The sequence below is a fragment of the Malassezia japonica genome, chromosome 2 (assembly GCF_029542785.1).
Source record: "Malassezia japonica chromosome 2, complete sequence".
NCBI classification, from domain to species: domain Eukaryota; kingdom Fungi; phylum Basidiomycota; class Malasseziomycetes; order Malasseziales; family Malasseziaceae; genus Malassezia; species Malassezia japonica.
In genome coordinates, this window is record NC_083371.1 from 1122851 (window position 1) to 1145253 (window position 22403).

The following is a 22403-nucleotide window of genomic DNA, read 5'->3' on the forward strand; positions in this document are numbered from 1 at the left end:
AGCATGTCTATCTAACCCCCGGAAAGGAGCTCGTCGATCATCATGTTGATCTTGGTGCGCCGCGAGGTCAAGTCGGCGTTCGGCATGGACGTGGCGAGCGCTTCACGGACGTCGCGCTTCGTCACGTTCATCAGGCTGGGCTGCGCGGCGAGGTACGAGCGGATGGCGGCGCGGAGCTGCTCATCGCTGGGGTCGTGCGTCGGGTCCTCGGGCAGGACACTGTGGCCCGAGGGATACGCGGCGCTCGCGCCCGACATGGGCCGCATGGTCGGTGTATTCCACGGCGGCATTCCGTACATGGGCGGGGGCATGCCCATCGGCGGCATGCCGTACATCGACATTGTCGGTGGCATGCCATACATCGACATCGTCGGAGGCATGCCGTACATCGACATGGGGTGCGGCGCGGTGTACATGCTCGGCGTCATCGAGTCGCGCGGCCCTTGCGACGAAGCGAGCGACTGGCGCTGGCCCTTAGCCTTTTCCAGCAGGTTCGTGTGCTGGAAGTAGTCGGCGTACTCGGGGTCCGGCGTCATCATCCGCGCCTCGCGCGACGGCTCGTAGAGCAGGGTATCCCGCGGGGCATCGCCCGCAGCAAGGATCTCTTGCTGGTACTCGGTGAAGCGCTTGCGCGGGATCATCGAATCGTCATACGGTTCGTCGTCCGTGCCGGCCACGACCTTTTTGTTGCCTTTCTCGCCGACAACGATACGTGTGTTGCCCCACGAGAAGTCGTCCATATGCCAGAAAGAGTAGATCGGAAGGAGGAAGGCGTACAGGGGGAACGCGATCATCTGTGTCAGCGACAAAACGTACGTAGATTACCATCCAGCCAATGTATTGCCACTGGCGCTTGAGCAAAAAGATGATCGCCTGCAAACCGTACACGGCAGCAATCATCACAATCGCAATGATGGGAATGGGGCCGTTGCCGGTTGCCACCGTCACAATCAAATAGACCATGTACACGGCGGTCGCGGGCAGGATAATCGTACCGAGGAGATCAATAAACACGATAAAGCGCATCGAGAACTAGGTTAGTTGGACGGCGACGTACCAAACAGAAACCACACAGACCATCCATCATCATGAGCTCGGCCAGGTTGTGCACCGTCGAGTTGATCCAGCGACGGCGCTGCGACAGCAGCACAGAGAACTTATCGGGCGCCGCAGTCATTGCCGACGCGTCCGCACGGAACTTGGTGCGGAACGCGGGGAAATGCTTCAGGAGGAGCGTCGTCAAGTAACGGTCCTCACCCAGCGACAACAGGTTCTTTTTGTGCAGCGTGTCCACACGGTTCTCCGAGTAATCGTCAATGATGCGGTTCGAGATAAAGAGGGGATGGCCCTTGTCTGCCGAGCGGATACGGTACATGGAGAAACATCCGGGCAGACACGTCACACTGCCAAACAGCGACTCGAACGCTTTCGCGAGGTTGTGCGAGATGTAGTACTCGTACACCTGCACCATGGTCCACCAGCTCTGGTCCGCATTCTCGAGGAGCGTCTCACCACACACGGCAATGATCGAGTGGTCGTTCACCGCGGCCGACACAAGTCGGTTCATACCGTCGGCCGCAATACCGGTATCGGCATCCACCATCAAGATGTACTCATAGAACGAGGGATCGATACCAATCACATTCTTCATGTGGTGGTACAGCTCGAGCTCAAGCGGCGACATGGGCGAGTCAAAGTGCACACGGTTCAAGTAGCGCATCAGCAGCACCTGCGTGTCACGCTTACCGCGGTTACCGGGGCGCGACTGCTCGCTGGGACGGCCGACCTTGACGACAACCACGTAGGGAACGACGTTGCCTTCACACTCATAAAGGCCCGAGTACACCTTGCCGTAGTTCAGCTGCTTCGAGCCCTCGGCAACCGACTTGAACGGCAGCGGCTCGGGATCCACCTTGGCGTCCACGCCAAGAATGTCAAGCACAATACGCGGCGTGGGGCGGTCGTTGCCACTACCCGTAATCATACCGTCACAGACAATAAACAGTAGCTTGCGCTTGTTGTCGTACTCTTGCACCGCGAGCGAGTCGATGGTCTTCCTCAGCGAGTCCTCGTCCTCTGTATAACAGGGAACATGGCAGATCACAAAGCGGTCCTGCTGCTCCGGCGTCGGTCGGCGCACGAGTTGCAGTGCACTGACAAACTTGGAAAAGATGGTCAAGAAAATGAGAATCGAGAAAGAAAGCAATAGGTAGTTTTGCACAACACACTTGGGCGTCACACGGAAGTCGCTCTTGCCAACGTAAAAGACGTTGTCAAAGCAGTTTTGTGTCTGCTTTCGGCGGTCCGGCGACATGCCTTGCAGCGTCTTTTTAAAGTCATCCGAAACGTCGCCGCCCGCCTGGGCGTCAAAGAGATCGACCATGTCATCGTCCAAGAAAGAGTACTTGTCATCGCCTTGATGCAGCTGTTGTGTATACAGGTAGTTGGTCAGGTCGTATACCTTCCCGTCGACCGTCGCCCACTTGCGCCACGAGCCGTCCGTGGAGATCTGCTTCGGGTCAAAGACAAAGTAGCCTTTGTAGTACTGCTTCATCTTGGGCAGGAATCGGTTAAAGTACCAAGTCGGGCTATCCAGCTTGGTGTTCTTGTACGGCTGCGCATCGCCCGAGATGTGCATCGCCTGGCCGATACTGCCCGTGAGGTTCTCCGATTGACTCAGCTGCAATGAGCCGTCGTCGACAAGCCCTTGGCAGCCTGCTGCAAGGGGCACCGGGAAGTACGGCGTGAGGTCCTGGCCGGCCAGCTCCATCATGACATCTTCCGTGACAGGCGTTGCAGGCAGATCGGAGTGGTCCATCTTGTAAAACTTGGTGATGTCGTACACACTGCCTTGCACTGCGACGTAGAACGACTTGCTTGTGCTGTGCTCGCCCAGCTGTCCTTCAGTCCATGCCTTGTTAAAGTCGGGGCATAGCAGGCGGCCGACACCAACAATGTAGAAAATCACGAGCGAGCACAGGAAAAAGATTAACGCACAAATCGTGATCTTCTCGCGCCACGCCATGCGCACGTCGGGACGCGTCATGCCGCCAACACTCGACAGGACTGAGTTGGGGATGAACCAGGTAAGCAGCCACGTCAGGCGCACCCACCAGCGGCGCAGAGGCGTCACCGGCACCTCTTCGACCTCGGTCGGCTGCAGCAGTGCGTCCTTCTCGAGCGGAGCATCGGCTGGCGCCCACGAGGTCAAAGGGATGGGATCGGGGGGGTAGTGCGCGTGGGCGTGGGGGTCGTCCGAGTACGGCGCCGTCTCGTTCTTGAGCAGCGAGACGTCCGACGCACTCGCCTGCATCATCGACGGCTCTTGGTACGCCGGCTCGACGAGGTGGCCGTGTGCATCGTAGTGCTGCGCTTGAGCGGCATAGGCGGGGTCGTAGCCTTGCGCCTGGCCGGCGTAGGCAGCATCGTAGCCCTGGTGCCCGTCGTAGCTCGCGCCGTAGTTTGTGGCCTCGCTCGAGTACGCCGAGTAGCGCGGCTGCGCGTCCTGGCGCGACGCACCGAGCGCCGCACGCCGCTTCTTGACGGGTTGAGCGACACTCTTTTCACCACGTACCGCACGCACGCCGTCCTCGAGCTCGTACCAGGCGTAGTACGACAAGCACACTTGCGAGCGGCCGAGCATCATTTCGCTTGGCTCCGCCCAGCCCTTGGCATATGCAAACTCGAGCAGGACGCCACGTGCATCGGCAGCGGCCATGACCGCCTCGCCGAGTGTCGCTTGGAGAAGGGGGTGGTAGCGTGCGCAGAACACCTCAAGCGACATCGGCTCAATGTAGCTGTGCTGCGCGTGCGCAAGGAGTTGTGGGATGGCAAGTGCCTTGACTTGCCGCGCGACGCGTTTCGTATCAAATGCGTTCGGCTGCGACAGGTCGTTGGAGCGGATACAGAGAACGCGCCACACGGTGTCGGTGCTGTGCACCATGCGTGCGAGCGCCAACAACGCAGCATCGAGCTGGTGTGAGACGCCTTGGACATGCGCATCGTCCCAGTGTGTGATGCGTGCCTGGAGCGGTGTCGGGCGGCGCAGGGGGCGCGAAGCGACCTGCGCACGCAGCACCACTTGGCGATCGGACAGATGCGACTCGATCGCCATGCCCGGTCCCGCAAAGAGGCGTGTAATAAAAGTGCTTTGCGACGTGCGCAGCAGCTGGTACTGCTGGGTGGGCAAGAGATCGAGCTCGGAGCGCTGGTGCTGCGCGACCGAATAAGCGCACGGTCCAAACGTATGATTAATGTCGAACGAGAGCGTGCCACGGCGGGGATCGCTCGGCGAAAAAGCACGCTCGTCGCAGTGGCGGTCCATATCGGCGACCATTGCACGGTCGTCGCTCTCGCGGCGCGTCCCGTCGAGGACGTGGCGGAAGGCCCGCTCATAGTCGCCCAGCAGACCGTCCGGCGGTGGGGCGTCTGCGTCGAGCGGCACGTTGCCGCCGCGCAAGAGGCGCATGATATCCGTCCAGCGTGCAGTCGGCGGCACAGTCATGCCGTCGGCCGCCAGGGAAACGTTGCGTGGCGCGTCTGCGTCGAGGACCGAGCGCAGGTCGACGTGGCGCAAAAGCTCCGCCATGTAGTTCTTCATGAGGTCGTCAAAGTGCGCTGGGTTTGGCTTGCCCGCGTCGGAACGCGCAACAAAGCCCGGTGTATCGAGCTGGACGAGGTGCAGGGGCTGGGCGCCGTGGGGCGCGAGTTTTTGGTTCACAACTTCGACGACAAATGCAAAGAGCACCGCGTAGAGATTTTGGACCAGCGCATCACGCTGCCGGTTTGAGTTGCGCACATCTAACATCTTGGTCACACGTTCGTTGCCGATGTAGCGTGTGTCCATCACGAGGCTCTGCGCCAGATCGCCGACACGCACCTGGAGTACGTCGGCGGCCCGCTGCAGCGCGGGCTGCGTCGCGACGTGCGCGGCCTGGCCCTCCCCAGCCGGCTCCGAGAACTGGACGTCGGAAAGGTGCAAGAGCGCAGCAAGCACGCGAAAGATGCCTTGGACGTGTTTCTCCTTGAGACCCAGTGCGGCCAGCGCGCTGCGTGTCCAGTCGCACGCACGCGCATCCTCGCGCGACGGCGGTGCTCCCGGAGGAAGAAGGCGCGGCGACGGCGTTTCGTCGAGCTGGTACGCCGCGCGTTCGTCGCGTGTCGCACCTGCAAGCAGCTGGTAGAAAATGGCAAACACGCGCTCGCCCGGAGCGACGTCGTGTAGCCTATGTTTATCCAGGCCAAACGCAAGCACCTTGGCACCCGCAAGACGCCCCTCGCCGCTAAAGTGCAGCTCAAGATAGGTGGCGTGGCGCGAGGAGCGTTCCGAGTGGCTTGTCCGGGCTGTGCCGAACGCGCCGAGGACGTGCTGTGCGCACCGCACCTGGTCGGCGATGTGCGTCTCCTGGGGTGTATTGCTTGCAGCAAGCGCTAGGAGATGCTCGGTGATAAGCTGCATCGCATGCGACTTGCCCGAGTCGCTCATGCCATGGTACAGGATGGCCTGCGAGTGCTGCGTGCGCAGCATCTTGTGGTAGGCGCGTGCCGCAAGCGCACATGGGTGCGGCGCGATAGCCGCTAGGTCGTGATACACCGAGGCATGCTCTGCGGCCTCGGCATCCATCGCATCCTGCTCACGGAACGGGTTCGCGGCCACGAGGGTCGTCGCGGACGCCCAAGTATAGGGCATCGCGTTCCCGAGCCGCTCGCTAAGGACAGCTGCGACCGCAGCATCACTCACGGAACTATTTCCTGCTGCAAGCGCGAGCGCCGCGAGGTCCGCGGGCGTCTCGCTCTCACCTTGCGCCATGCTCGCAGGAAGCTGCACTGCCGCGGAAGGCCGAGTGTTGGTCTCTTATTTTGGGTCTATCGGCCGACGCCGGATTCGCCGATGTGGAGGTCAGTGCACCATGCGCGGAGCGCGTCGGCGAGCGAGCCGAGCGCCGCGTGCGACGCAAAAAAGTGGTCCTGCGGAAGCGAGACGAGGCGCAGGCCTTTGGACTCGTGCGTAGATGCGAGGGAGGTGGTCCATGTGGAGTATGACTGCGTGAGAGGGACGACGTACCGCGGCACTGGTAAACTGGTCGGCGGTCGTCGTGAGCACCAACGCAGCGACGTTGGGTTCGGTCGCCGCACGCTTGACTACGCGCTCGACAGCATTCTGGAAGTAGGTGCCGCTGAGGCACGTCAGGGCCCAGCGTACACCGAGGGGGTAGGCGAGCAGGACGTAGCGTACCTCGGCCGTTTCCCAGCCTTGCGGCGCTTCGGCCGTCGACGCTCTGGGTGAGTTTCGCAACGCACTGGATCGCACCCGCGCTGTATCCCTGCGTGAGAAGAGCGACATACACAAAGATACAGTTCCGGCGTGCCGTGCGTCTCGACACGTGCGGCCATCGCGTCGACCACCGCCTGGTAGTCGCGGCTCTCGGCGCGCATCGTCCATGTCATCTTTCCGCTGCTCGAGCCGACGCCGCGCGCATCGTACGTCGCGACATGCAGGCCCGCATCGCAAAAGAACGACACGAGCGCCTGGACGACATGGTTGTCCTGTGTCCCACCCACATACCCGTACGCTGCCTTAGCTATTGTACATACGATGCGCAACTACCGCAAGTCCCCGGCTCTGTCCGCGCGGCGCATAGAGACGCGCATCGAGCGCTACGCCCGGCGCAGCGTCCACGACCACCTTTGACGTCGGCATATCGTTCGTATTAGGTAAGCTACAGTCCGGGCTCGAGCGTGAGCGTCGCCGCGGTAATGACGCGGTCGAGCGGCGCGTCACGCTCGCCGTGTTCAAGAAAGGTACTGTGGATCGAAGAGTCGCTCATTCCCCGTGCACGGGGGCGGATCGAGCGCGTAGGATCAAATACTTCGCCGTAGCGCAGACTGACCTGGTCGTCGTCCATGACGCGCATCGAGCGGGTAAACTCGGGCCGATCGCGCGACGCGCCGCGTGCGAGCGCAGAGGAGCGGGGCACAAAGCCGCGCGCGCCTGGGAAGTGCGAGCCGGCGACAGTCGCCTGCGAACCGCAAGCCTGGACCGCGACCGAGGTCGGCTTGGCGGCCGAGGCGCGCGGTGTCATGTGAATCGGCACTGCGCCGTGCCTGCGACGTGGCATCGGCGCAGGCGACGCGGGGGGCGATGCTGTGGTGCCGAGCAGCCGCGAAAAGGTCGATTCGGCCGCCGGTGTGCTTGGCGCCGGCGACGGAGACGGCGGAGGAGCAGGCGCCTCGGCGGACGAGAGCGCGCCGCTGAGCATGCGTGCAATCCATGAGCCTTTTGGCGCATAGTCCATGCTTGCATCGAGCTGCTCGTGGAGAATGCGCGACGCGTTGCCCGGGTTGATATGTACATCGTTGACCGCGCGCCGCAGTTTGGCGAGCTCGAGGAGGACTTCGCGCAAAAACTTGAGCATCGCGAAAAAGTCGCGGCGCGTCACCAGACTCGCATCCGGCGTGTCGCGTGCTGCACGGTCGAGCGTGCGTGCTTCCCGCTCGAGTTGGCGCCGGAAGTGCTCGCGGATGCCTTCAATGTCGCGCACCGACGCCTGGACCGTCGTGCGGGCCAGGTGCGAAACGTCGCCGGCGAGCTTCTGCCGGTGCAGCCGCGCGGAGAGCGTATCGACGTCCGCCTGCTGGAGCTTCGCATAGGTGCGCTGCACAAACTCAAGCATCGTGCTGAGGAGCGCGGTGCGCGTGTCTGTAGCGCCGTGCGTCTCATAGTCGCGGTCCGAGCCAAATGTATGCATCGAGTGCGCATCGTTGCTCAACTTGTCGTCGTGGCGAGAGTGCACCGAGGCGGTGGTGACCGACGTCCCATCCCGGCTCTTTTCCGAGTAGGGCTCGCTGCGCGACGAGCCCGAGGCGACACGCGCCGCCTCGTTGCTCGCGACCGTCATCGAACTGCGCGCCGTGAGGAACTTGGACTCGGTCGCGGCGACCGTCGACTCGCTCGCATCGTCGCTCGGCAGCTCGAGCGGCGCCGGGGGGTTGCGGTGCATCTGCGCCTCGGGCAGCAGCTCGTGCTCGGTGCGCGCCGAGACGATTTTGTGCAGACGCGAGACTTCCGTGTTGGCGCCTTTGACCATGGCACGCAGCTTGGCATTCTCGTCGCGGAGCGCGGCGTGGTCGTCGACCAAGGTGCGGAGGTCTTTTTGCTCGTCCGGTGCCTGGAGGATCACGCGCTCGTACATGCCTTCGTACGAGCGCATGTCGCGGTCCGTGAGCCGCCTCGTCTCGTGCTCGAGGATATCCGTCAGCTCGGTGCACCGCTTCACGAGCACTTGCTGGCTGCGTCCCTCGGCGGCACGCGCACGCTGTCGCTCGGTGTCGAGTTCGTGGCGCACGTCCTCGAGCTCCGACATGGCATAGTCGAGCTTTGTCTCGAGGTTTACAGCCTTGAGGCGGTGCTGCTTCAGCTGGCGCACCTGCTGGCGCACTTCCTCGAGCTCGGTGAGGAGAGCATGGTGGCTCTGGTCGGCCGCCTCGAGGTTAAAGTTGGATTGGGTCAGTTGGCGCTCCAGTGCCTGGTTCTCCTTGATGCTCTGCGTAAGCCGCGCGAGGATCTGGTCTCGCTGCTGCGCGTGGTCGTCCGACTCTTGCTGCGCCTTGTTGACGATCGTGTCCTGTCGCCGGAGGAGCGCCTGGCCAATTTCCGCACTAAGCTGCAGATCCGACTCCAATTCGCGCATCTGCTGCATAAAGCGCTTCGACGAGTCGCACGCCGCCTGGCCGCAGCAGCAGGCGATGCGGTGCGAACTCGTGACCGACGCGTCGTCGTCCACGTTGCTGAGGCGGCTGAGGCTGCGCCCATCGTCGCTGCTTGCAAAGCTTTGGTGTGACCGGCGATGGTTAAGAGAGGTGCGTGATGCGTTGGCCATGCGCCGATTCGTGCTCAGCTCGCCCATGATCCGTGCAAATTCGTCGGCAGACGGCTTGCGCTGGATCTCGCTGATCGAGTCCTCGAGCTCGGCAAGTTCGTCTAGAGATACTGCGCTCGATGCGGCAGACGGACTGAACATTGTACTTGGACGCCGCCGGACGTGGCGCGGCGACGTCGCCCAGGTGCTCGGAGGACCACTCGCACTCATCGACGCGCCAAAAAATCAACGCGTCCTGGGTGTGCCATTGATGACTAAGCAGTAGGTACGCGGCGCGGTCCGCTGGGCGTAGCGTGAGGAGCGCAGGACAAAGGCGAGCGGATCACTAGGTATAACACATTATGTAGCAGGGCGCAGAGCGCGCAGCCGCTGCGCGAGAGCCTCGTCGGGGTCCGCGCTGGCCTGTGCCTTTTGCTTCTCGGGCTGGCCAGTGGGCAGCTCGGCGACCTTGCCTTCGAGGCCCGCCTCGCCGAGCTGCTGGTGCATCTCGATGCCGTTCTGGTCGGCAACCTGCTGCATCAGCGTATCGACCTGGTCCTGGGGCATGCCGGACGCCGTCGTCGAGCCCATCGTCGACTCCATGTACGACGTCTGTACGTCCACGTCCTCAATCTGGTTCTCAAACTTGTCCATCACGGCGGAAATCTAGATGAGATAGACGACGTACCCGCTCGAGGTCCATGCTCTGCATCGCACGATCGAGCCCTTTGACGACCGACGACATATTGCCCGTGACCTGGCGCATGGCCACCGCCGTCTCCACGCGGCTAGCCACCGCATCGATGCGACTGCTGAGGCGCAGCAGGTTCAGCGACTCGTTCTTCTTGCGGATCGAGTTCGCAGCATAGATCCGCGCCCCTTCGACATTATCTTGCGCAAGCGCCTGCGTCAGCACAGGCACCTACCTTTTTGAGCTTCGCCTTCTCGCTCGTCTCGTCACGACTCGCCTTGTTGGCTTGCCGCTGCAGCGACTTGGCCGTGAACTGCGTCAGCGTGCGCACTAGCTACCTTTAGCTGAAAGAGCGATTCTGTGTGAGCGCAACCACCTACTCTCGAGTCCACTCATTGTGGCGCACAAAAAACAAGTGGAGGTTGTCCGTTCGCGATGGCCACCGAACCGATGCAAGCTGCGTTCCGCGCGCATGTCGAGCCGACGCTGAGTGCGCTGCGTGTACATGCCAAGGATTCTCGTCCTGCGTATGCACTGGCTGGGTTGTGTAAGTTGCAAGTCTGATGCAGGCGCGGCCGCGATGCCTTTTGGATTTGCGCACGCGACATTGAATGCGCATGCAGCCAAGACGATTCCCCGGCTCGTGCCGCCCTTCTGGCAGATGCTGGGCTTTGGCGTGTTCTTTGGTGCAGGCGGCTATATGATTGATCATGGCGACATACTGAATGGAAGCGGCGTCATCTCGGGTACGTCGCCTCGCTCACCTAGCATGGTCCTTGACCTACCTGTGCTTCAAGACGTTGCCGGTGCTGCCCTACCTGTGGCGCTCGCCTTTGTCGCTCGCGGTGAGCACCAGTGTGACTGGAATTGGCCTCGGCGTGTACGGAAACTACTACTTTGACGAGGCGAGCTGGCGCGGCGCCATTCCGGGTCTGCTGCCCGAGCCGAAGCAGAAGGAGACATAGAACGGGTATCTTTACACTATGTAGGCAATTCAGGTGTAGGCATGACTCGCCCCATGGTATTGCGCAGGTTGCGCGCGAGACGGAGCATGCCTTGGGCCGCCAGGTCGAGTGACCAGAGACTTACGTTGCGCACGCGCTGTGTATTCGCCTGTTGCGACGCGACGTGGTTCGCCAGCGCCTCGTAAATCTTGCTCGAGACAAGCGGCAAGAGACCGGTCTGCGAGAGGTCCATCGACCCATCGAATTCGCTCTGGGGTTAGGTTGGGCACATACCAGATCCATTACAATCCTGCAGTGCACAGGAATGAGTGTCTTGTGTGCGTTCATAAACGCCACGACGGGGCGCGCAAGCGCGTAGGACGAGTAGCTCAGCTCGCGTGTGAAGATGGGCATCGACGCTTTGATGTCTTTTAGCCGCACATCCAGCTCGATCACGACCGAGGGAGGGATCATTTGCGCCTCTTGGCCTTCTTCCAGTGAGAGGGAAAGCGGTGATTTCTGCCGCTGCGTGGGAGAGCTGCGGCGGCCGCGCCAGCGGGGGCCGCGCGTTTGCTCCTGGTCCTGCTCGTCGTGCTGCTGCTGCGCACGCTCCGCGACAGGGCCCACGGCCGCGACCGGGGCGAGAATCGCCGGTTCACTCAGCGTCGGCTGGCCAGGAATACGGTCCTCGCCCTGGTTCCTCTGTGCGGGCTCCCGAGCAAAGGTCGCACTGAGGTTCTCGAGAATCTCGGAAATGACCGTGTTGATGTCCACATCCTTGTCGTACTCGCGTGGGAATTTCACATCGGCCACCACTGCGGTTAGTTGGGCGACGTACAATCAAAGCGGCCCGAGTAGATCCACATCAAGGGGCCCGAAAGACCCGACATTTTTTGGATATGGTCAATGTTGACACCGTCCACACGGAGACGCGACTGGGTCAGTAGAGGAAACGTACCCAGTTCTGGAGGTATGGGCCGTGGTGCTTGCCGTACAGATGGTTGGACGTGTATTGCACACTCTGCGGCTTGTGGAGACTGAACAAGCACCCGTCGACCTGGCCCGTAATCGAGTCGGCATTCAACAGGTCGTAAAAGAGCCACTGCGTCCGCAGACGAGGGACGTTCATCTCAAAGATACTCATATTAAACGGACGGAAGTCACCGGGCTGGTACACTGTCACCAGGAAATCCTCGACGCGGAACGAATCGAGGTCAAAGTCGTTCGGGCGTCCCTTGCGACGCGCCTTGCGTGGATCGTATGGCACATCCGGGTCCCAAAACACGTTGCGGCGGTCAATGATACCGCGTACGCCACGTAGCTCGGCCTTGTGGATGATGCCATGGCCGTCGAGCCAGCGCGAGAGACTCAGCTGCACGTCGACAGAGTCGATCCGCAGCTCAAACATGGAAAAGTTTTTGTCGTGCCGCTTTTCCTGCGCTTGTGTTGCGAGCTCCTCGTTGCTCATGGGCGACACCACCTCGCTTCCGGTGTCAAACGCAGGAATACCCTCCCACAAGGGCACATGCTCGGACGGGGACGAGGGGCGCAGAGGCGCTGCCTCTGTGTCAAGCGCCTGGCGCTCGTGCTGCAGCTTTTCCGGAGCGATCGGCTCCGCACGGCGCGTAATCACCACATCCTTGAAGCTAATGCGCCCTTCCTTCCACTTGGGCACAATCGCACTGCCGCACACGACGGTAAATCCAGTCTGCGACGAGATATAGTTGGCCAGCTTGAGAGCCATGTATTCTGCGTTAGAAGAACGACGCACCTTGCAGATTAAGCAGGTTCAGCGCTGCAAAGATAACGGAGACAAACGTTGTTCTGCGTCAGACCATACACGTACGTTCCCACAATCACCCAGATCGCGGTGCCCAGTCCACCGAGCGTGAAAAAGGCACTGATCTCGTCGACGTTGAAGCGGCGGAAACCGCGGATGGTAAACCACTTAAACCTAATACGCATACGCGTCCAGAATCCACGCGCGATACGCAGCAGGTCCTCCTGCGTCGGCTTGTTGCGTGCAGCGCCCGATCCGCGCGACGTACCGCTCGTGACGGCGGACACGTCCTCGGCTCGTGCACGCGCAAAGCTGCGAGCCTTGAGCGCCAGGTCCCGAAGAGATCGGGGATAGTTTTGAAAGAGACTCTTGGAGGGCGTCTCGACAAGGTCATGCGCAGACGACTGCTTTTGCAGAAACATGTCCTGCTTTTCTGGCTCGTGAGGCGCGTCCTTAGCAGGCGGCTTTGTGTCCTCGTCCTTACTGCCATGAGCAGGATCAGCGTCTTTCGGCTTGTCTTTGGGTGCTTCGCATAGAGCCGCGCTCCAGTGCAAGGATCGGACGCCGAGGAGGTGCTCGGGCCCGCTAGCACGGGCCGTGCGAAGCAGGACGGGGAGTCCGAGGCTGGCGCACGCGGGGCGCGGCGCGCTCTTCATAGGCAAAATTCGTACATATGCCTGGGCTGGCGCCAAAAGATGGCGCAGCCCATACACCGGGTTACGTACCGGGGATACCATCCGGGCCCACACCCGATGTGGCATGCACGGAAGCATCCTACGTCCGCCCGCCACTGAAAAATCCTCCACACGGGCACCACCTCCACCACGTGGAGCATGCACGATGCAGGACGATGCGGCGCGTGAGGTAGGTGACCGCGCTCACGCAGGAGCAGCACCGGCTAGACGAGGCGATCCTAGCGACGCAGAGGAGTAAGTGGTATGTCTTACGCAGAACTTGCGGCGCTTCCGTCGCTCCCTGACGCGAGCGAGCACGCGGTGCTCGACCAGCAGCTGCACGCGAGCATTGCGCAGCACAGAGAGCTGCTCGTTGCGCTGCGCAATGACTTGGAAATGGAGCAGCGAAAGGTGCAAGAGTAAGTTCCTGAGCTGACTCAGTGAGCAGCTGCTCCTGCGCGAGCTCCGTGCCGTGGCCGACGCGCTGGTCGCACGTACCTCGACGACGCCTCCCCCCACAGTGTCAGAAAAACAGCTGATGAGTGCGCTGGTCGCGATAACAAACCGGGCCTTCCCCGACAACGATCAGTGTATCCAGCTACGATTTTTGCTCGAGACGATGCTCAATGCACTGTGGGAGCAGCCGGCACACCCCTATGTGCCGACCCAAAACTACGACCCCGACGTTGTGCGGTATGTGAAGGAGGCGGGCATTGTCGATCCCCATCCGGATGACGCCGAGTGCCTGCGCCTCATCGCCTTTCACGAGGCGCTGCCCGACGCGCACGCGGTGCGGCCTGCGGTCTATCGCTAAGTATTTCTAGTTTACGTAGGTTGTCTGGGCAGCTATTGCGCGCTGCGCTTACTTTTTGCCAGACAGGGCAAGGAGCTGGCGGGTCCAGATCTCGAAGTAGTCGCGGAAGTAGAACAGCAGGGCCTGCGACAAGACGGCCTTAGTGATCTGAGCCTGCATGCCCTGGTACCAACCCAGGATACCCTTCTCCTTAAAGATGCCGCCAAGGACCTCGAACGCGCTCTTGTACGGCGTGTTCTTGGCCTGCAGGCGAATCTTGGACAGGATGTAAGGGAAGGTAACGATCGTGGCGAGCGTCTTGGAGAGCGCGCCGACCAGGAATGACTTTCCGGGTGTCATTTTGCCGTCGGAAGCAGCAAGAATGATATTCTTGATACCTGGAGTTAGCCAAAACACGTACGCTCAAACACGCCGTAGGTGATCGCGGGGTTCACCGTCAGCACGAGACTAGGCTTGAGGCCGCGCCAGAAGCCAGTGATGCCGTCCTTCTCGTAGATGTCTTTGACGTGGCCAGCAACAGTCTCGTCTTCGCCGCTGTTCTCACCCGAGCCAATCTGCTGGCGCGTGGCAACCACACCCACTGGAGTCGTGAAAAGCTGCGCAAGCGCAGCCGACAGGGCACCGAGGATTAGCTCGGTAGCCGTGCTGAGCGCAGGCGCAAGCTCCTTCGACTGCAGGATGCGGCGGATATACAAAGAGCGGACGAGCGTGTACCAGTAGAAGTAGGCGAATTCTGCTTATCAGTCAGGAAACGTACGCTGAATGAACGAGTTCGCCATGTTGGCGGCGAACCCGCGGTACAGCGCGACGGGGCCCTCCTTGCTCTTGATGATGCTAATGAGGGTCTCGACAATGCCAAGCTGCTTCTTCACTTTGCCATCATCAGCGGTGTTCCGGTCGGCCTGGATACGCGTCTTGACACTGGGGTCAGCTCCGAGCCGGGACGTACGTGTCAAGCGGATATACGACGGCGTTGGAAAACACGCCTGGGGTCAGTGGGTCCAAGCGTATCATACATACCACCTAGCGCACCAGCGAGTGCATTCTCAAAAGGGGTCAAGGGCTTCGACATTTCTTAGGATCGATCGTGCAAAGCCGTCCAGGTCCCACTACTCCAAGCTGTCCGGAGAGTACCAGCCAAGCGTGGAGCAGGGACCAGACGGCGCAACGCCCCGCATAATTAGTAAACCCCGGCAAACGCGCATGCATCCGGGCCGGGGTGAGAACATCTAGATCGGGCAGGGATCCCCGATCGCTAGGGTTTCATGCGCAGAGCCAAGAAGCGAGTCGGGAATATGTAGATCTAAGGAAGGTTTGCAGACAGAGCCTATCGACGCACGGCTGCAAAAAAAATAGCCGCATGCTTCCCTCATGGGCATCATACGCGGGTGTGTCTAGTGGTCGATGATGGCGAGGTTACCGGTGATGAGCTTGTTCTCGAGCACAGCGCCGTCGGGCAGCTCGATCTTGTTGCCCTCGTTCGCGACAATAATCACGGTACCACGGAGGACAATGTTGCGGCCGAACACAACGTCACCCTGCACCGTAAGGTGGTCGAGTTCAATCATCTCGGGGATGCTCTTGAAGCGCTTCTGGTAGTTAGCCACCTTCTTGAAGGTGTCGCCGAGCTTCACGACGGGCGTCTGGCCAAACATGCGGCTGGGGTTCATGACCAGCTGACCGTGCTCGAGCCTGTACAGATCGCTCGTAATCAGGAGCAGGTCAGAGCAGCTCTTGACCGGCAGGAAACGCGAGCGGGGCACGTTCACGCCCTTAGCACCGCGGAAATGCTTGATCGCAGCACCAACGGCCGTCTCGAGCTGAATCACCGGCTCGCCGTTCTCGAGCGACTTGTGGTTGGTGATAATCTCGAGGTCAAGCTCGTCATTCTCCAGAACACGCTTAATCGCCTTGAGGTTCAGCCACAGGTTGTTCGTGTTGAAGATCTGGAACTTCTTGATCGACTTGAAGTCCTCCACGTGCTCCGAGGGGACCTGCGCAATCTCGAGGAGGCGGATCGTGCCCTCGTAGTCAATCAGAGTACCACCCTTCACATCGGCCTTGGTCTTGTCCGTGACCTCCGAGATGAACTCGGCCTGGGTGTCGATCATGTGCTGGTAAATGTTCAGATCGACAACAGCACCGAGGTTGTCCACGTTCGAGACAAAGATGTATTCCTTGCCGAGCGCAATCAGGCGGTCAAGCAGACCCGAGTTGTTCATCGCATCGAACAGATCACCGTGGCCGGGGGGGTACCACAGGTTCTTGTTCGAAGTTGCGCTGCGGGGACACGGAAGAAGGCTGTCGCGGTTGATGCGAGGGTAGCGGCTCTGGTTAAAAGTCAGAATTTCCACGTTGTGGTTGGCGTATTTCTGGATCACGCGCGCAGTGTCGTCGTCCGTGTTGAACGAGTTCATCAGAATGAAGGGCACGTTGACGTTGTAGGTGCCGTTCAGGTGTTCAATCTGACGCACGGACATGTCGAGGAAGGTCATGCCCTCACGGACTTCAATGACACTCTTGGGGCCAGTGCTGCTGTAAGCAATAGAGTACGTACCAGCCCATCGTGGTGCCGAGACCACCGTTCAGCTTGAGCACAGCAAGCTTGCTCAGCACAGAGGGGTCGGTGGCCTGAGGAAGCGAAGCGTAGGGGGTCACCTGGCTGGGCGCCGGGGGCTGGATCTTCTCCCAGTCGCTGAGTGTTAGTGCACGAGGCAATGTACATACAGCTTCTCGCCCTTGGCCTTCTCCGCAAGGAAGCGGTTGAAGAGGTGGTAGAACGAAGCCATCTCGGCCTCGAACGCCTTGAGAGTCAGTAAAACGAGAGAAATGTACGTACCTTCTTGGCCGCAGGGTCCTCGATGCCCTCAATCATCTCGTTAAGCTCGTTGCGCATAGCCTTGCTGGCCACGGCCGAGGTAGCCGACTTGAAGTCCTAAAGAAGGGGTCAGTATCCCGTCCAAGCAAAGCCCGAAAAAGCAAACGTACGATATGCGAAGCACCGCGCTGACGGGCGGCCTTGATGCCCGTGTCCTGCAATGAAGGAGAAAGCGTGTCAACCATATTGCCGATCAAAGGGACAACGAAATATAGAGCACGGGAGTCGGAAAGCAACTCGTTGAGCTCGAGCTAATATGGAATGTCTACACGCGTCCAACGCGCCCTGAAACTCAAGACGCGCTGTCGTCCATTCAGCCTCAGTTCCCGCATGATTATGTAATTTGTATCCAAGAAGGCAACGCCCCCTGGCTGTGCCTGTACGTGCATGCATCTCTGCCGCATTGGGGTCCCGGGTCCACGTGGAAATAAAGAAACGCACGGCTGTCGTTTGTTCTCAGCGCGGCAGAGGACATAAAAACTCCGCCCGTGCGCCGGGAATGCCAGGGACATGCAGAACGTGGACACGGCGAAATAAGAGGCGGTGTGACACTATGGGTACGTGCGTTCCGACGCGCTCGCTAGTAAGGTCAACGCTGCCAGCCAGCAACCAGCTCCTCTTGCAGCTTTTTGGCATTACGGCTCGCCTCGAGGTCCTCGAGACTGCGCAGCTGGTCTACAACATCGCGCATCTTGCCAAAGTAGATTTCCTAGGCATTAGTTCATGGCCATAATACGCACCTGAAGCTGATTGCGGATCTTGCTCTCCACTTCTTCCACGATCCGGCCAAGGTTGACAACGTGCCCGGCTGCGTCGGAAACTTTCATAGTTTCCTCCGTCTCGGAGTCAGTAACAAGGTTACGTACCTGACGTGTAAGACTGCCGCTCAAATCAACGTTTCCAAGGGGGCCAACTCCACCCTCGCGGCGGTCGAGCGTCAGCATGACCGTACTCGATAGTTTATACTTGGCGCTCTGGACCGAGGTGGTGCCCTCTGTACCGGTCACCGTAGCAACTTCGAAGACATGGAGCGAGTCCCAGGTACCAAACGTGCCTTTGGCATCGGGGTCCGACGAGCTATCGAGGTCTGGGTAAGCTGATTCACATACCCTTCTTGAACAGGACAACTCCCGCAAAGTTTGCTGGGAGCTCGTTCGTAGCATCGCCACCTAGATCCCAGAGATAGGTGCTAGAATAGCCGGTTTCATAGTACAGTTTGCGGTATGTTTCAAATGCATCGTTCGCCTGGAGCTCCAGCTCGCGCAGTTTGCCGGTCGGCACCACAGGCCCTTCTTCGTCGGCTGCATCTTCCAACGGGGGATTCCACGTGTTACTGATCCAGCTGCGCCAGCTCTCGCCGTCCCGGTTATAGTCGCAGCACAGAAACTCGCGCCCTGCACCAGCCTTCGACTGGTCAATGCGCACGGTCAGCGGCTGGTCCACACCCGACGCCAGGTCGTCGGCGTGGTCCGGAAGCACTTTCATCAACTTTTCCACATTTCCTGTTACCTCCGCAGGTGGAAGCCGGCGAAGGACGTCCAGAGAAAGCGACAAAGGGTCGTCCGCGGCCGCACTCATCTCACGGTGTTCGGTGGGGACAACACACAAGGTGGAGGTCCCAGATGATTTCGCCACGTGGAGGTATTGTGAGCACCTGTTTCTCTCCAGGTCGAATGGCTGCCCCGGAGAAGAAAGTGCAAGTCGTTGGGTTCCCGCCCGAGGTGCAGGGCCCCCCCAAGGAGGTGGAGACTGATTCTGAAAATGAGCAGGATCACAGAGAAGAGCCCGAGGTTACAGGCGACGAAGACGAGGTCGTGAACGTGCCCGATGAGCTCGACGAGGAGATCCAACAGATGCTCGGCTACCAGCATGAAAACGAACTCTACCTCGACATGTCGCACATGCGCATAAGCTCACTCAAGCAGCTTAATCTTGCCCGTTTCGGCGACACGCTGCAGCGTATTGATTTACGTCAAAACCAAATTAAGCATATGAGCGGGAAAGAGCTGAGCCATGTCCCTAACTTGAAGGAGCTTGACTTGTACGACAATTCGATTGAGCACATTAGTGGATTGGAAAACCTTTTGGAACTTGAGTATGTAACTACGCTAACACGCAGATCGCTTGACCTGTCCTTCAACAACATTCGGCACATTTCGCGTATCTCGCACTTGCCCAAGCTCGAGACGGTTTATTTTGTCCAGAATAAGATTGCGCGCGTGCGTCCTTTGGACTTCCAGCCGCCCCTGACGCACTGTCTCATCAATCTGGAGTTGGGCGGAAACCGCCTTCGTGTACGTCCGCGGTACTCACGCAGTCTCTGGAGAACCTCAGCTCGCTAGTTAATCTCGAGCAGCTTTGGATTGGAAAGAACAAGCTCACCTCGCTCAAGGTACGTGATGATGCTCATGCCAGGGAATTGAAAACCTGCGGAAGCTGCGTATTATCTCTGCCCAGTCCAATCGTCTGACGAAGTTGGAGGGTCTGGAGACGTTGACGGAATTGGAGGAGCTTTATTTCTCCCACAATGCTGTGACGGAACTTTCTGGCCTTGAGAACAACCACAAACTCTCGGTGCTGGATTTGGCCGCGAATCAGGTGGAGTCGTTCGACGGCGTGCAACACCTCAACCTGATGTCGCAGTTTTATGTATGTCGCCCTATGCTTACAACAGGCCAATGACAACAAAGTCAAGGATCTCTCCGTTCTGGATAAGTACCTGAGTGTACAATGTATGCCCGAGCTCGAGACTTTGTACGTCGAAGGCAACCCCATCCAGCGTGAGCTCGGCACGGCATACCGGCGCAAGGTGCAGCTCATTCTTCCTCAAGTCCGCCAGTTGGATGCCACGTACGTCACCCTTCTCACTAACAACAGGCTCGTGCGTCGCTAAATGCTAGTCATTTTTTATATTCTCTGTATGGTACATCGCGGCAAGATCCTTTTACGAGCGCTGCGGCTTAGAGAGCAGCATACGATCCACCAGACGCGAATAGAACGTGCCATTCATACCCGACGATGGCATTTTGGGGGCACCCGGCTGTCCAGGCTCCGGACGCTCCGAGCCACCGTCCGACTCCTTGCCGATGTAGACGTAAGGCTTGAGCTTGGTATCGTTGAGACCGGGGGGCACCACAAAAGAGATGGTACGACCCTCGTCAATGCGGTGCGTACGCAGATTCCATGTCCGCTCACGGCCCTGCTCGTCATAGAGCTGGTTACCGCTGCGATCAGCCAGCGCAACACGCTTGCGCTGCATAATGTTGCCGGTCCTTGTGCCTGTCATTAGATCGCATCAAAAAAACGCACCCTTATAAAAGTCCTTGTTAGCCTTCTTCGAGTTCAGCGGAAGGCGGCTCGCCTTGGACGCGACGGACTGCGTCGCGCGAAACATGACCAAGAGCTTCGCGTAGCGTGGCCGATCCGCTCGTGGAGTGGAAGAAACCGCACTGCAGGTCACATGATTTGTCAGTACGTCATAATCAGAAACAGAAAAAGGTTGCCCGGGCAACACTTACCAGGGTCTTTTCGTCTGCTACCACGCAAAGAGCCTTCTTCGCGTGTACTAGATCTAAAAGTCAAAATGCCCCCCGTTTCTGCCTCCAAAGCAAAGCGCCAAGCGTACGTACGATTGAGATTGAGATTGAGCATGTGCTAACTCGCTTTAGTGAAAAGGCCGCCAAGCAGGCTGCCAAGGCCGAGAAGAGTGGCTCTTCGGCTGCCACCGAGTCCACCGACGCCACGACGGCCACGACTTCCACCAAGGCCACTTCTGCCGATGAGGAGAGCGGTCCTATTACCGATATGAAGAAGCTCGCTCTCGCCACGGAGCGTAACGCCTCCGGTGTCATTGTCAGCGACAAGCAGAGCCGTGACATTCACATCGAGAGCTTCTCGATGTCGTTCCACGGTCGTCTTCTGATTGACAATGCTGTTGTCCAGCTTAACTACGGTCAGCGTTACGGTCTCCTGGGTGAGAACGGCTCGGGTAAGACCACTTTCCTGGAGGCGCTGGCGAACCGCGACGTGGAGATCCCTGAGCACATTGACATCTACCTCGTCCGTGGTGAGGCTGACCCGTCGAACGAGAACGCGCTTGACTACATCATCAAGTCGGCTCGTGAGAAGGTCGCCCGTCTCGAGAGGGAGATTGAGGACATGTCGGTTGCCGACGACATTGACGAGGTCGCTCTCGAGCTCAAGTACGAGGAGCTCGAGGAGCTCGACCCCAGCACCTTCGAGGCCAAGGCCAGTGCCATTCTTCACGGTCTCGGTTTCTCGCAGACGATGATGGCCAAGCCGACCCGTGACCTGTCGGGTGGCTGGCGTATGCGTGTGTCGCTCGCCCGTGCCCTGTTCATCAAGCCCCACCTTCTGCTGCTTGACGAGCCGACGAACCACTTGGACCTGGAGGCCGTCGTGTGGCTGGAGGCTTACCTGTCGACCTACAACCACATTCTCGTCTTCACCTCGCACAGTGCCGACTTCATGGACAACGTCTGCACCAACATTCTGGACCTGACGCTCCTGAAGCAGTTCCTTACCTACGGTGGTAACTACTCCACCTACGTGCGCACTAAGTCGGACAACGAGGTGAACCAGATGAAGGCGTACCACAAGCAGCAGGAGGAGATTCAGCACATCAAGAAGTTCATTGCCAGCGCTGGTACTTACGCCAACCTGGTGAAGCAGGCCAAGTCCAAGCAGAAGATCATCGACAAGATGGAGGCTGCTGGTCTCATCGAGCCCGTGGTGCAGCCCAAGCCGCTGCGCTTCAACTTCGAGGACGTGCGCAAGCTCCCTCCCCCGATCATTGCCTTCAACGATGTCGGTTTCAGCTACAGTGGCAAGAAGGAGGACTTCCTGTACCAGGACCTCAGCTTTGGTATTGATATGGACAGCCGTGTGGCCATTGTGGGTCAGAACGGTACCGGCAAGTCGACGCTGCTCAACCTGATCACCGGCATGCTGATGCCCGTGGAGGGTAGTGTGCAGCGCCACGCTGGTCTTAAGCTCGGCAAGTACTCGCAGCACTCTGCCGACCAGCTGCCCTACGACAAGAGCCCGATCGAGTACATCGAGTCGAAGAACAAGGAGAAGTTCCCTGACAAGGATGTCCAGTTCTGGCGTGGCCAGCTCGGCCGCTTCGGTCTCTCGGGTCAGCACCAGACCTCGGCGATCCGTACGCTCTCGGACGGTCTGCGTAACCGTGTCGTGTTTGCCCAGCTTGCCATGGAGAACCCTCATATCCTGCTGCTTGACGAGCCCACCAACCATTTGGACATGGGCTCGATCGATGCGCTTGCATCGGCCATCAAGGAGTTCGAGGGTGGTGTGGTGATCGTCTCGCACGACTTCCGTCTCATTTCGCAGGTCGCCGAGGAGCTCTGGGAGGTCAAGGACCGCAAGATTGTCAACCTGTCTAAGCAGGACATTGGCATTGCGGACTACAAGAAGATCCTCATGAAGAACAGTGCGGATGCGATCGAGCGCGCCAAGATGTCTGCCAAGACCTTGTAAGCGCGAGCACGCCCGACCATCTACTATGCGCGGCGTTTTGCGTTCCGCGCTTTGTTAATGACCTCTCCCTGTCCTGTTGGCTCAGGGCTTTTTCTAAAATTAGCAACTATAGCCTCTGACACGTGGCCTTTTTCTATGCATGGCACTGCAGCCTAGCACGCGTGCATATTATGTGGCAAAACAGCCTCTCATCGCCCAGGACTGCCCACTGTACCCCTTCCTCGATTGGCTGGCACCGTCGACG

The 22403-nt window shown here is 59.6% G+C and overlaps 13 protein-coding genes across 13 annotated transcripts; 4 read left to right on the forward strand and 9 right to left on the reverse strand.

Annotated features, from left to right (window-relative positions):
• Positions 1 to 11: 11 nt before the first annotated feature.
• Positions 12 to 5809, reverse strand: MJAP1_001718 (chitin synthase; the record flags this gene model as incomplete). Its single annotated transcript, XM_060265668.1, has 3 exons — positions 12 to 794; positions 817 to 1032; positions 1058 to 5809. The coding sequence occupies 3 exons, from the start codon at positions 5807 to 5809 to the stop codon at positions 12 to 14; spliced, it is 5751 nt and encodes a 1916-aa protein (XP_060121651.1).
• A 56-nt stretch (positions 5810 to 5865) lies between these two features.
• Positions 5866 to 6700, reverse strand: MJAP1_001719 (uncharacterized protein; the record flags this gene model as incomplete). The annotated part of the gene is made up of 5 exons (XM_060265669.1): positions 5866 to 6042; positions 6065 to 6278; positions 6301 to 6323; positions 6346 to 6572; positions 6646 to 6700. 5 exons carry the CDS (start codon positions 6698 to 6700, stop codon positions 5866 to 5868), a joined length of 696 nt encoding a protein of 231 aa, XP_060121652.1.
• Positions 6701 to 6719: 19 nt separating this feature from the next.
• On the reverse strand, positions 6720 to 9020 carry MJAP1_001720 (uncharacterized protein; the record flags this gene model as incomplete). Its single annotated transcript, XM_060265670.1, has 1 exon — positions 6720 to 9020. One exon carries the CDS (start codon positions 9018 to 9020, stop codon positions 6720 to 6722), a length of 2301 nt encoding a protein of 766 aa, XP_060121653.1.
• A 198-nt stretch (positions 9021 to 9218) lies between these two features.
• MJAP1_001721 (uncharacterized protein) lies at positions 9219 to 9945 on the reverse strand (the record flags this gene model as incomplete). Its single annotated transcript, XM_060265671.1, has 5 exons — positions 9219 to 9524; positions 9547 to 9762; positions 9785 to 9862; positions 9888 to 9907; positions 9930 to 9945. 5 exons carry the CDS (start codon positions 9943 to 9945, stop codon positions 9219 to 9221), a joined length of 636 nt encoding a protein of 211 aa, XP_060121654.1.
• Positions 9946 to 9984: 39 nt separating this feature from the next.
• On the forward strand, positions 9985 to 10514 carry MJAP1_001722 (uncharacterized protein; the record flags this gene model as incomplete). Its single annotated transcript, XM_060265672.1, has 3 exons — positions 9985 to 10096; positions 10119 to 10295; positions 10318 to 10514. The coding sequence occupies 3 exons, from the start codon at positions 9985 to 9987 to the stop codon at positions 10512 to 10514; spliced, it is 486 nt and encodes a 161-aa protein (XP_060121655.1).
• A 16-nt stretch (positions 10515 to 10530) lies between these two features.
• MDM31 (Mitochondrial distribution and morphology protein 31, mitochondrial precursor) lies at positions 10531 to 12929 on the reverse strand (the record flags this gene model as incomplete). The annotated part of the gene is made up of 6 exons (XM_060265673.1): positions 10531 to 10764; positions 10788 to 11308; positions 11332 to 11428; positions 11452 to 12242; positions 12265 to 12317; positions 12340 to 12929. The coding sequence occupies 6 exons, from the start codon at positions 12927 to 12929 to the stop codon at positions 10531 to 10533; spliced, it is 2286 nt and encodes a 761-aa protein (XP_060121656.1).
• Positions 12930 to 13113: 184 nt separating this feature from the next.
• Positions 13114 to 13761, forward strand: MJAP1_001724 (uncharacterized protein; the record flags this gene model as incomplete). The annotated part of the gene is made up of 4 exons (XM_060265674.1): positions 13114 to 13137; positions 13160 to 13202; positions 13225 to 13366; positions 13389 to 13761. 4 exons carry the CDS (start codon positions 13114 to 13116, stop codon positions 13759 to 13761), a joined length of 582 nt encoding a protein of 193 aa, XP_060121657.1.
• A 48-nt stretch (positions 13762 to 13809) lies between these two features.
• MJAP1_001725 (uncharacterized protein) lies at positions 13810 to 14833 on the reverse strand (the record flags this gene model as incomplete). The annotated part of the gene is made up of 4 exons (XM_060265675.1): positions 13810 to 14138; positions 14162 to 14494; positions 14519 to 14692; positions 14782 to 14833. 4 exons carry the CDS (start codon positions 14831 to 14833, stop codon positions 13810 to 13812), a joined length of 888 nt encoding a protein of 295 aa, XP_060121658.1.
• Positions 14834 to 15155: 322 nt separating this feature from the next.
• On the reverse strand, positions 15156 to 16824 carry UGP1 (UTP--glucose-1-phosphate uridylyltransferase; the record flags this gene model as incomplete). The annotated part of the gene is made up of 5 exons (XM_060265676.1): positions 15156 to 16296; positions 16319 to 16456; positions 16489 to 16565; positions 16601 to 16696; positions 16750 to 16824. The coding sequence occupies 5 exons, from the start codon at positions 16822 to 16824 to the stop codon at positions 15156 to 15158; spliced, it is 1527 nt and encodes a 508-aa protein (XP_060121659.1).
• Positions 16825 to 17228: 404 nt separating this feature from the next.
• Positions 17229 to 18124, reverse strand: CAP2 (F-actin-capping protein subunit beta; the record flags this gene model as incomplete). The annotated part of the gene is made up of 3 exons (XM_060265677.1): positions 17229 to 17348; positions 17506 to 17726; positions 17749 to 18124. 3 exons carry the CDS (start codon positions 18122 to 18124, stop codon positions 17229 to 17231), a joined length of 717 nt encoding a protein of 238 aa, XP_060121660.1.
• A 188-nt stretch (positions 18125 to 18312) lies between these two features.
• Positions 18313 to 19532, forward strand: sds22 (protein phosphatase regulatory subunit Sds22; the record flags this gene model as incomplete). Its single annotated transcript, XM_060265678.1, has 6 exons — positions 18313 to 18734; positions 18759 to 18933; positions 18957 to 19031; positions 19115 to 19288; positions 19314 to 19489; positions 19517 to 19532. 6 exons carry the CDS (start codon positions 18313 to 18315, stop codon positions 19530 to 19532), a joined length of 1038 nt encoding a protein of 345 aa, XP_060121661.1.
• Positions 19533 to 19583: 51 nt separating this feature from the next.
• Positions 19584 to 20033, reverse strand: MJAP1_001729 (uncharacterized protein; the record flags this gene model as incomplete). Its single annotated transcript, XM_060265679.1, has 2 exons — positions 19584 to 19918; positions 19949 to 20033. 2 exons carry the CDS (start codon positions 20031 to 20033, stop codon positions 19584 to 19586), a joined length of 420 nt encoding a protein of 139 aa, XP_060121662.1.
• Positions 20034 to 20222: 189 nt separating this feature from the next.
• On the forward strand, positions 20223 to 22159 carry ARB1 (ABC transporter ATP-binding protein arb1; the record flags this gene model as incomplete). The annotated part of the gene is made up of 2 exons (XM_060265680.1): positions 20223 to 20260; positions 20308 to 22159. The coding sequence occupies 2 exons, from the start codon at positions 20223 to 20225 to the stop codon at positions 22157 to 22159; spliced, it is 1890 nt and encodes a 629-aa protein (XP_060121663.1).
• Between the last annotated feature and the right edge of the window lie 244 nt (positions 22160 to 22403).